Source organism: Gordionus sp. m RMFG-2023, chromosome 1 (assembly GCF_954871325.1).
Source record: "Gordionus sp. m RMFG-2023 chromosome 1, tfGorSpeb1-WG-v2, whole genome shotgun sequence".
Lineage (NCBI taxonomy): Eukaryota > Metazoa > Nematomorpha > Gordioida > Chordodea > Parachordodidae > Gordionus > Gordionus sp. m RMFG-2023.
The window spans coordinates 62878833-62892108 of record NC_088775.1 but is presented as its reverse complement, the minus strand read 5'-3'; the positions used below and the strand labels follow the sequence as shown (position 1 = coordinate 62892108).

At 23.6% G+C, this 13276-nt stretch overlaps 1 protein-coding gene across 1 annotated transcript; it reads right to left on the bottom strand.

Annotated features, from left to right (window-relative positions):
* Nucleotides 1-5805: 5805 nt before the first annotated feature.
* LOC135931607 (uncharacterized) lies at nucleotides 5806-7741 on the bottom strand. The gene is made up of 2 exons (XM_065468842.1): nucleotides 6420-7741; nucleotides 5806-6369 (listed from the first exon to the last, which is right to left on the bottom strand). Exons 1-2 carry the CDS (start codon nucleotides 7647-7649, stop codon nucleotides 5917-5919), a joined length of 1683 nt encoding a protein of 560 aa, XP_065324914.1. The 5' UTR covers nucleotides 7650-7741; the 3' UTR covers nucleotides 5806-5916.
* Between the last annotated feature and the right edge of the window lie 5535 nt (nucleotides 7742-13276).

Genomic DNA, 13276 nt, shown 5'->3' with positions numbered 1-13276 from the left:
CAAAAGACAAAGATAATTTAAAAAATGCGTTATCTGCGAAATCATCTGAGTTTACCTTCTGTACGGCAGGGGATATAGATACTCCATATCGTAAAAGCTTATTGCCAGAAAATCTAGAGGCTCTCGTATTTATCAAAAAAAATCTAATATTATAATTTTATATATTAAATACAATTTTATAATTCATATCAACATAAAATAGATATATTATCAAATATATGTTTTTTTAATTATAGTCTTAATTGTAGAAATAAAAAAAATTAAATTAAATGCTAATTTGATTTTTTGCATAAAAAATATTGATTTCTTAATTACGGTTCAAAGGGGGGTGGTGAAAAATCAATATAAATATCGAATCAGTATCGGATCGGTTTTGAAGCAATATCGGATGGGATCGGTGAAAAAATGTGGAACGGCACAGTCCTAAATATAAGCAACTAAACTATACTACAGTATTGGGCTGGGAACCAACATTAAAAACCCAAGATTAACAAAATATTGGTATTGGTTCTTGAGTTTTTTATATCTTCTAATTCTTGTTTTAGTTTTGCTATTGGTTTGACTATAATTGTTAATAAATTTAAAGAATAGAAAATAGTGATTTTAAAAAACTTTGTTTAAATAATATATATATATATATGAATAGTGGCGTAGCCAGGATTTATCCAATAACAAAATTTTACAGAGAATTTCATTATAGATTTAATTTATTATTAAAATACTATATATAACATCCCATTATTTAACCAGCTGTGTTGAGCACTAAGCGCTCTTGTTTGTCTGATCAAAATTTTGAAATTAATTGTTGCTAAAAATAAATAAAAAATTGTTACATAAAGATGTTATCTTATAATATATTATTTTTATATAATTTTATTTATATTATAATTAAATATATTAATAATTTTTTAAAACGATCTTATATCTTTTTGTATTGTTTTATTTTATTATATATTGTCGGAAAAGAATAAATATTATTTTTATATATATTTAATTTTTTTAAGTAACGAGTAGCCCGTTTTTTGAAAAGTCGGTAAAGCGCGTTCCCTTTTTGAAAAGGTAACGAGTAACGGTAACGCGCTTCTTTTTTGTAGTAACGTTTACAGCACTACTTTTTATTTTTACGCTACTCTTTTTTAAAAATTGTAATTTGTTTTATTTTGGCTGAAAATTGCAATTAAAATATGTCCTGCTTTACTGTTGATAATCATAGTGTCAACATTTTATATAGAATCATTAAGTGCTCCAAGTAAATTCAACAGATTAACTAATGAAGTAAAAAAGCTCAAAATAATTTGAGATATATAATATGATACCGAATCATTTGTTCCTGAGTTTAAAAAAAAATTTCAAGTTCTGAAAATTTATTTTCATTAATTAAGACATTCATAAATTTCGAACATGAATTTAAACGAAGTATATCTTTGTGACATTTAGATGAAATGATAAAAAGAAGCAATTATCATCAACCGACATTATATGGGCGGGTTAAATGATCTGAACTGATATTAATAAAGTAGATGCTATAAAAATAGCAAAATAATTATATATTGAAAATATAATGTCAGTAATCATGAATGCCTCAAACTCGATACATCAAAAATAACTATTAATCCCATCAAAAAAAGAACGATTTTTTTAAAATCAAATAAAAATCATTGATAACCCTAGAATTCCATCATAAATAATTTAGATTAATTTAGAATAATACGAATAATTACGAATAATTTTAATCTAATAATAAAAATTCTTATTATTCATATTCGATTCGAATACTTCTGCTATTCGTATAAAATACGAATCGGATATCGAATAACAAAGAATTCGTTTTAGTCCTAGGAATGATTGATTTAGAAAGTCTTTCTGTTGAAAGCAGAGTTGTACATTTGCTCAAAATAAAAAGATCTTCAAAGATCTAAGATCGTAAAATTTGAAGATCTTTTACTTTTAAAAATTTTGAGCAACGATCTTCAAAGATCGAGATCTTTTGAAGATCTTTTATTTTTAAAATTTTTTTAACAGCGATCTTCAAAGATCTAGATCTTTGAAGATCTTTTATTTAAAAATATTTTTGATCAACGATCTTCAAAGATCTTCATATTTTATAATGTTTTATTTTTTTGATATTATTTTTTGAAGTAAATGGATTAATAAGCATAAGCATGTTAAATTAAAATAAAAATTTAATAAAGATGTACCGACAATTTTCATAATCGTTATTTTAAACTTTTTTCGACATATATGGGTAAAAAAAAATTTATATAAAAAAAAATTTATATTATAATTTCAATGAAGATGTAATGTATTAAAAAGTGGAAATTGTAATAATCGTTATTTTTAACTTATTTGATTTATTATATCCTAAATTAAATAGGTTATAATTTTTAATATTAAGATGTAAAAATAAAATTTCAATGAAGATGTACCATAGAAAAGTGACAATTGTTATAATCGTTATTTTTGAAATTTTTTTTAAAGCATAGCATAAATATTATATTGTTAACATGTTAAATTAAAATTTCTGTGAAGATGAACCACAGGAAAGTGACAATTATCATAATCGTTATTATTGAACTTTTTAAAATTTTTTTAAAGCAAATGGGTAAAAATAGATATTGTTAATATGTTTTAAATTAAAATTTCAGTGAAGATGTACCACAGGAAAATGACAATTGTCATAATCGTTATTTTTGAACTTTTTTGAATTTTTTTAAAGCAAATGGATAAAAGAAGATATTGTTAACATGTTAAATTAAAATTTCAGTGAAGATGTACTACAGGAAAGTGACAATTGTCATAATCCTTATTTTTGAACTTTTTTAATTTTTTTTAAAGCAAATGGGTAAAATAGATATTGTTAACATGTTAAATTAAAATTTCAGTGAAGATGTACTACAGGAAAGTGACAATTGTCATAATCGTTATTTTTGAACTTTTTTGAATTTTTTTAAAGCAAATGGATAAAAGAAGATATTGTTAACATGTTAAATTAAAATTTCAGTGAAGATGTACTACAGGAAAGTGACAATTGTCATAATCCTTATTTTTGAACTTTTTTAATTTTTTTTAAAGCAAATGGGTAAAATAGATATTGTTAACATGTTAAATTAAAATTTCAGTGAAGATGTACTACAGGAAAGTGACAATTGTCATAATCGTTATTTTTGAACTTTTTTGAATTTTTTTAAAGCAAATGGGTAAAAATAGATATTGTTAACATGTTAAATTAAAATTTCAGTGAAGATGTACTACAGGAAAGTGACAATTATCATAATCGTTATTATTGAAATTTTTTAAATTTTTTTAAAGCAAATGAGTAAAAATAGATATTATTAATATGTTAAATTAAAATTTCAGTGAAGATATACCATAAATAATCTTTATTTTTGATTTTTTTATATATAAAATTTAAAACTGATAATTGTCATATGTAATATTTTTAAACTCTTTTTATTAAACAAGGTTAGAATAAAGATATTTTGAAAATTATTTATTATTTCAAAATTATTAAAAAAATATATTGTTAACCAGGTTTGTTGTTAATAAGGTCCTATCCCATTTAATTTAAAAAAATAACCGATCTAATTTTTTTTAATAAAAAATATTGGCTCATTATGTTTCTTAAATTTTTGATGGCTTTTAGATTGTAAAATATTAAAAAGTGGTGCCTTCTAACTTCTATAATTTGAGCGTTATTTAAGTAAAGTCGTGCTTTTACAATGTACAACGACATTAAACAGCAAGAACTCAAATTTATATTACGAGCCAAATATATTTATGGATTGTCAAATTCTTGGTTTTTTAGTTTTGACAAAATAATAAACCTGACCTAACTTATTCAATTGGATAGATTTAGTTTTTTTTATACTGAAAATATTTTATATTTTTTTTATTTTAGTCTATCAATTCGAGTCGCGAAAGGCAGTTTTAAATATGAATATTTATTGTAAACCTAGCATATAAATATTTCTCCTTTTAAAATTCAACCCATACTTTTTGATCCTTCACTACAAAGGTGGAAAAAAATCCCTTAACTACAAAGGTGGGGTCTATTTTATCCCAAATTTTGATTAATATCTCAGAACATATTAAAACTTGAGATCTACAAATACAATTTTGAATATATATTCAAATATTATTGGAAATAATAAATACAAAATCTTAGATTAATAGTTACTTCTAAAAACAGTTATGCAAATTTTACTAAAGTTACTAAAATAAAAATTTTTTTCTGAGACCTTTCTTTAATTATATTTTGATCACCATAAAGTATTTAAAAAAATGCAAATTTTATTATATATTTTATTAAATGAATGTCGAATATAGATAATTATATAAATTTTATAAAAAGATATCAAATATTAAATAAAATACTAATCATCAAATATCATGTAAATTTTTGTACTAACATTCACGACAAAATGTATGCATATGATCTAATGAATTTTTAACAATTTAAACAAATAAATGTTGTTTTTACCTCCTTCACTCTTGGACAATCTTTACATACTCCCTTTTTATTAGTTGGAATATGTTTTTCATCAGTTATATTGAGAATATCCCCAATGTTGTTACGTATTAATCTACATATACTACTCTCTAATTGTCCCATACATAATATTTCTCTATAAAATCAAGATCTACAAAATAATTCTCTACAAAATAATTCTCTACATTCATTTTAAAATCATTCTCTATAAACGACATTCTCTATAAAACCATTTGTTATAAATGCATTCTCTATAATTGTTTTCTTCTCTATAAATGTTTCTCTATAAAATACATTCTCTATAATGGTTTCTCTATAAAGACGTAAAACCACATTATTATTATTAAAAAAAATTTTATATATAATTCTTTTTATAATAAAAATAAAAACTTCACCCTTCGCCTTCTATTTTATTTGAAAAAAAATTAGTTTTAAAATTTTGGGTTATATTGATGGGGGATTTCTTAACATGTGATGTGTTAGTGAAATGGGGGATTTATTAAAAAAAATTTTAAGATTATATAAAAATCTCTCTAAAATTCTTTCTTTTTTATTAGTTATTCAGAGTCAGATAAAATATAACATTATATATTTTTTTTTAAATATATAATTCTTTATATTAATAAAAAAGAAAAACTTCTAACGTTTCCTCGCCTTCTATTTTTTTTCCTTAAAAAAATTTTAAATACCCCTTTATTATAAATCATAATCATAATTTTCTTTTTCATTTTATTTTTTCTTTCAGATTCAGATATATTTGAAAAAAAATTAGTTTTAAAATTTTGGGTTATATTGATGGGGGATTTCTTAACATGTGTTAGTGAAATGGGGGATTTATTAAAAAAAAAATTTAAGATTATATAAAAATCTCTCTAAATATCTTTCTTTTTTATTCGTTATTCAGAGTCAGATAAAATATAACATTATAATATATATTTTTTTTAAATATTTTTTTTATTAATAAAAACTTCAAACGTTACCTCGTCATGTAAGCCTTAAGATTGTGGTCATAGATGGCACAAAAGTTTGGACATTTATCAGCGAAATGTCAAGGTTTAGGTAAGTTAAAAATATTTAATTCCCCTCAAATATATTTAGTATTTTTCTTTATTAAATTTAGCCCTTTTTGAAAATCTAGCAGTTTAGCACTTATATTTATATAAAATTCCCAAAAACATGATTTAATAAAACAAATTTATCTTTCATCAAAAGAAAGGTGGGACTATAAAGACCTCAATTTTAAAAATTTCAGCACTTAAAACAAGTATTTGTGAATTTAGATTTTTTTCAGTACTTCAAGAGTTTGGGTAACAATTTTATTTTGTATTTCAATTATTCGTATTTTAATTAGTAAAATGATTATATATAATTAAATAATACATGATATAATATATACAAATAAAAATTTTATATAAATATAATAAAAATCAAAATATAACGTTATTTAATACACTTTTATTAAGTTTAATTAATAAAATATCATTTAATATAGATTTCTCTAATCTTGTTCGTAGCGGTGTAAGGACCAATCCCAGAGCACTGAATGATCTCTCAACAGATACTTGAGAGCAAGGAGCGGCTAGAACTACTCGCGATAGGGCATATAATTCCGGATCCTGAAATTTTTTGGATTGCCAATATTGCAAAATATTTTGATCAGATGGCAATTTTTGACCATATATTAAAGCATTAATTTTGGTCTTCATATCAAGGATTTCAATATTTTGGTATATTGGAGCATTAGCGCTTTCTCGCTCCAAATATACATCTAATCTGGTTTTTTTACAACTTACAGGGATAAAAGGAGAGCCACTCAGAGCTGGATTATCTTTTGGCTTATTAAAAATTTGTATTTGTCTCCACGTAGACATCAGATGTTCCTAAAATAAAATAAATTTATTTAATTTAAAGTTATATATTATAAATTTACCCTGGCCAGCAATTTATCACTTTCGGATGGATAGATTCCATTCTGATAATTAAATCTGGGATCCATGTAGATCCCACTTCTAAAAACATTATTATCAAAAAGATATTTTTGACGATAATCCAGACAATTAATCAAATTATTCGAGGATTCATTATTTATTTCCTCTAAATCTAATTTGCATTCAAGCCATGATTTAAAAAAATCTCCGATTGTACAAGATTTTTCTTGCAATTTAATGGTACATAAATTAACAGGAGATAAGACGGTGAGATATGCGTCAATTCTATCCCAGAGTCTTGAATTTATAAAAGTTTCTAAATATATATGGCCCATTTTTAAGTAAAATATTTTATTATCCTTTAGGTTTTTTAGCATTCTATAGGTGCTATTCCACCTAGTAACAGTGTCCAGCACTGGTTTGTTAATTTTTTCTAATGAATATAAACTTTTATATTTTTGTGATTTGCATATTTTTAGAATAGATCTTATATCTTCTAAATCCTCCTTTAGAAATTTTTTTATATAATCATTAACTCCTAATTGAATAGTATGGGCACAACATCGCACACAAATCAGCCCAAATGATTTTCTTAGATCATTTAATAAATTTTCCATATCATCATTTATTTGTTCTTGATTATCATGTTGAAAATGTATGTTATCATCTTGATTTAGATTATTTATTATATACTCCCCTGAGGAATCATTATCATGTATATTTGAAATATCACTGTTATTTTCCTGGGTGATCTCTATATTATTATAATCGTTATTTGGTTGAGAAGAGTCGTTATATTCCTGCGAGGACTCATTATCGCTATTTTGTAACAAATATTCTGAGAATGCATCTTCAGAAAGATCGATATGAGTAATTAGCTGTTCTTCAGCTATCATTTCCACGGTTTTTATCATATTGGCACCATTGTCAACAGTGATACTGTATATTTGGCTCAAACATATATTATACTTTTTTAATAAATTTTCTATTTCTTCCTTTAAATTAGACGCCGTGTGCGCCTTTACAATTTCTAACATGCCTAAAGTTCGTATTTCAATCTTATCATCTATAATAAATTGGGCATTAACCCCCAACACTGATTTTTGAAATCTTGTGGCTGTATCTATCTTCAAAGAAATGAGCTTATTTTTTACTTGTTGCATTATTAGGCATCTTATTTCTGATGCCGCATATTTTATTTTATCATTTACGATGTGTTTGTTTAAAGTCATATTCAATGATTGGACTATTGGATCTAATAATAGCTTGAATGATTCATATGTAACTAAATTGATTGGCAAGTTGTTAATAGCAATTAATCCCACAACCGATTCGTAAACCTAAATTTTTTTTAAAAATTATTTAGATTTAAGATAAGATTAATAATTAAAGTCCTGCAAAATTCAACTTTCATATCAAATCAGATTAAAAAATACCTTTTAATTTTATTTTGTTATCAATCAGATAATTTTTTATCTGAACGTAAATCTGAGTCAAATAGCATTTAAAAAATTAAAATATACGATACCAGAGTTGTTAAAATATCTAGATATAAAAATGAGATATCTGTATTTATATATTATTTAAGAAGTAACTGTATCTGATTTGAAATTCATTCTAAGATACATTTTGATACAGAGTAGTATATGTAGATTAATACGTAACAACATTGGGGATATTCTCAATTTAACTGATGAAAAACATATTCCAACTAATAAAAAGGGAGTATGTAAAGATTGTCCAAGAGTGAAGGAGGTAAAAACAACATTTATTTGTTTAAATTGTTAAAAATTCATTAGATCATATGCATACATTTTGTCGTGAATGTTAGTACAAAAATTTACATGATATTTGATGATTAGTATTTTATTTAATATTTGATATCTTTTTATAAAATTTATATAATTATCTATATTCGACATTCATTTAATAAAATATATAATAAAATTTGCATTTTTTTAAATACTTTATGGTGATCAAAATATAATTAAAGAAAGGTCTCAGAAAAAAATTTTTATTTTAGTAACTTTAGTAAAATTTGCATAACTGTTTTTAGAAGTAACTATTAATCTAAGATTTTGTATTTATTATTTCCAATAATATTTGAATATATATTCAAAATTGTATTTGTAGATCTCAAGTTTTAATATGTTCTGAGATATTAATCAAAATTTGGGATAAAATAGACCCCACCTTTGTAGTTAAGGGATTTTTTTCCACCTTTGTAGTGAAGGATCAAAAAGTATGGGTTGAATTTTAAAAGGAGAAATATTTATATGCTAGGTTTACAATAAATATTCATATTTAAAACTGCCTTTCGCGACTCGAATTGATAGACTAAAATAAAAAAAATATAAAATATTTTCAGTATAAAAAAAACTAAATCTATCCAATTGAATAAGTTAGGTCAGGTTTATTATTTTGTCAAAACTAAAAAACCAAGAATTTGACAATCCATAAATATATTTGGCTCGTAATATAAATTTGAGTTCTTGCTGTTTAATGTCGTTGTACATTGTAAAAGCACGACTTTACTTAAATAACGCTCAAATTATAGAAGTTAGAAGGCACCACTTTTTAATATTTTACAATCTAAAAGCCATCAAAAATTTAAGAAACATAATGAGCCAATATTTTTTATTAAAAAAAATTAGATCGGTTATTTTTTTAAATTAAATGGGATAGGACCTTATTAACAACAAACCTGGTTAACAATATATTTTTTTAATAATTTTGAAATAATAAATAATTTTCAAAATATCTTTATTCTAACCTTGTTTAATAAAAAGAGTTTAAAAATATTACATATGACAATTATCAGTTTTAAATTTTATATATAAAAAAATCAAAAATAAAGATTATTTATGGTATATCTTCACTGAAATTTTAATTTAACATATTAATAATATCTATTTTTACTCATTTGCTTTAAAAAAATTTAAAAAATTTCAATAATAACGATTATGATAATTGTCACTTTCCTGTAGTACATCTTCACTGAAATTTTAATTTAACATGTTAACAATATCTATTTTTACCCATTTGCTTTAAAAAAATTCAAAAAAGTTCAAAAATAACGATTATGACAATTGTCACTTTCCTGTAGTACATCTTCACTGAAATTTTAATTTAACATGTTAACAATATCTATTTTACCCATTTGCTTTAAAAAAAATTAAAAAAGTTCAAAAATAAGGATTATGACAATTGTCACTTTCCTGTAGTACATCTTCACTGAAATTTTAATTTAACATGTTAACAATATCTTCTTTTATCCATTTGCTTTAAAAAAATTCAAAAAAGTTCAAAAATAACGATTATGACAATTGTCACTTCCCTGTAGTATATCTTCACTGAAATTTTAATTTAACTTGTTAACAATATCTATTTTTATCCAAATGCTTTAAAAAAATTCAAAAAAGTTCAAAAATAACGATTATGACAATTGTCACTTTCCTGTAGTACATCTTCACTGAAATTTTAATTTAACATGTTAACAATATCTATTTTTACCTATTTGCTTTAAAAAATTTCAAAAAAGTTCAAAAATAACGATTATGACAATTGTCACTTTCCTGTAGTACATCTTCACTGAAATTTTAATTTAAAACATATTAACAATATCTATTTTTACCCATTTGCTTTAAAAAAATTTAAAAAAGTTCAATAATAACGATTATGATAATTGTCACTTTCCTGTGGTTCATCTTCACTGAAATTTTAATTTAACATATTAATAATATCTATTTTTACTCATTTGCTTTAAAAAAATTTCAATAATAACGATTATGATAATTGTCACTTTCCTGTAGTACATCTTCACTGAAATTTTAATTTAACATGTTAACAATATCTTCATTTACCCATTTGCTTTAAAAAAATTTAAAAAGGTTCAAAAATAACGATTATGACAATTGTCACTTTCCTGTAGTACATCTTCACTGAAATTTTAATTTAACATGTTAACAATATCTATTTTTACCTATTTGCTTTAAAAAAATTTAAAAAAGTTCAAAAATAACGATTATGACAATTGTCACTTTCCTGTAGTACATCTTCACTGAAATTTTAATTTAACATGTTAACAATATCTTCTTTTATCCATTTGCTTTAAAAAAATTCAAAAAAGTTCAAAAATAACGATTATGACAATTGTCACTTCCCTGTAGTATATCTTCACTGAAATTTTAATTTAACATGTTAACAATATCTATTTTTATCCAAATGCTTTAAAAAAATTCAAAAAAGTTCAAAAATAACGATTATGACAATTGTCACTTTCCTGTAGTACATCTTCACTGAAATTTTAATTTAACATGTTAACAATATCTATTTTTACCTATTTGCTTTAAAAAATTTCAAAAAAGTTCAAAAATAACGATTATGACAATTGTCACTTTCCTGTAGTACATCTTCACTGAAATTTTAATTTAAAACATATTAACAATATCTATTTTTACCCATTTGCTTTAAAAAAATTTAAAAAAGTTCAATAATAACGATTATGATAATTGTCACTTTCCTGTGGTTCATCTTCACAGAAATTTTAATTTAACATGTTAACAATATAATATTTATGCTATGCTTTAAAAAAAATTTCAAAAATAACGATTATAACAATTGTCACTTTTCTATGGTACATCTTCATTCAAATTTTATTTTTACATCTTAATATTAATAATTATAACCTATTTAATTTAGGATATAATAAATCAAATAAGTTAAAAATAACGATTATTACAATTTCCACTTTTTAATACATTACATCTTCATTGAAATTATAATATAAATTTTTTTTTATATAAATTTTTTTTTACCCATATATGTCGAAAAAAGTTAAAAAATAACGATTATGAAAATTGTCGGTACATCTTTATTAAATTTTTATTTTAATTTAACATGCAGTTCAAAAAATAATATCAAAAAAATAAAACATTATAAAATATGAAGATCTTTGAAGATCGTTTGATCTAAAATATTTTTAAATAATAGATCTTCAAAGATCTAGATCTTTGAAGATCGCTGCTCAAAAATTTTTTAAAATAAAAGATCTTCAAAAGATCTCGGAAGATCGTTGCTCAAAATTTTTTAAAAGTAAAAGATCTTCAAATTTTACGATCTTCAAAGATCTTGCTCAAATTTTTGAGCGAGATCTCGCTCAAAAATCTTCAAAGAATATCTTTTGTACAACTCTGGTTGAAAGCATTATGAATTGCATTTTAAAACAACTTAATGATTTATAGATTAATTAATCAAATATAAACCAGGGATATTATAGTGCACATGTTGTCCGGTCAAAATAGAAGAGTAAACATTTCTCCAAAAAAAATAATAAAAAGGTGACTTATATATATTGTTTCAATCACAAGTTGTATCTTGTTGCTAATAAATGATATAACAATATTTCTGTAATTTTAATATTTTAAATTTAGCAAACAAATTGTACAATTACTTTAGGCGTTTTATGGTATCCTAAAAATATACAGACCCTACTATTAAGAGATTTTTAGATAAGGACTGGTCATTTGTCAACATCTCATATGATTTATCAAAATTTTGAGGCTATTAGTGAAGTGTTATTATACTTTTCTAATACGACTCTTAACTCGGAACTTTCCAATCATTATTCAGTCCAAACCCCTTGTCTTTTTCCCAGTGCACATATAAATGACCGTTGTGATTTATGAAACATGACAACAATCGATCCATTAAATAAGCATTTTAATCAATAGATACGAATATAGTAATAAAATTGTGTTGACTCCACAATTAATATATTAAAAAATAAAGAGGTGAAAATTCATTCGACTTGATAAAAATAAGGTTAAAAATCTTATATATTTGACCCGCGACAAAATCCTCAAGTGTTCGTAAAATGCTTAAAAATCGTCATGATTTTTTATTGATATCAAATTAAAATTGAATGTGAAAAGAAAAGAAAATGTAATTGGAGTTCTTTAAAAGGAAATTATTATTAAAATATGGAGTATTTTATTGAACGTTTTTTAAGATTTGCTGACGATGATTATACAATAAATCTTATTTTAATACACCCCAACCCCTCTTGACCCAGATTATCTTATTACTAGTAAAATAACTCCAATGCGTCCTTATTAAACCTTAATTTTGAAATATTACATCATGAAATGAAAATCGTAAAGAGATTATTTGACGGCTGAAGATGGACATGATTTTGAAACAATTATCATATTGTATTTAAAAAAATATCATATTGCATTTAAAGAAAAAATTTATATGTATTTTCTGTATTAAGAAAAAATCTTTGACATCCAATGTGTAGATTTGGGATTTATAGGCCAAAGTTTTTCAAAAAATAAAAGTTTTAAGAACAAAATGTGCACTGGTGGATGTGACAATTGCAGATTGTGCAGTACCGCGAATACCTATATGTATTAAAATACTTTATATTCAGTATCTTCTAGACATTTATAATAAGATACTTGTTTCTTGACAAAAGAATATTAATGTTTGAAAAATTTACATTTCACATATTTATGGAATATTGTATTTGTATTCAGCGTCTACATTAACGAAAATGGGGGGGGGGGGGGGGTAGGAACAGTATGCATCTAATTTTTATTGAAGGAAGTAGGTGCCTTATCTGTTAATTTTTAGATAAATTATGACAAAATATATGGCTATAAAAATTAATACTTTCATTAGACCTATTATAATACAATGATAATGCTGATCATCGACCAAATCCATATATTGTAAACAATCATAGACATTATTTTCTAAATAAAACTTTTGCTATCCTTTTAAATGATATTTAAAAGGGTCAGATATTCTCAGCAAACTCATATTCATGCCAAACAATATGCAATAATAATGCATT

Excerpts from the sequence above, each read along its gene's own strand:
- LOC135931607 (XM_065468842.1), bottom strand. The coding sequence starts at position 7,649 with ATGACTTTAAACAAACACATCGTAAATGATAAAATAAAATATGCGGCA. Across the intron at positions 6,370-6,419 it reads GTGATAAATTGCTGGCCAGG|GAACATCTGATGTCTACGTG; the intron begins GTAAATTTATAA and ends ATTTTATTTTAG.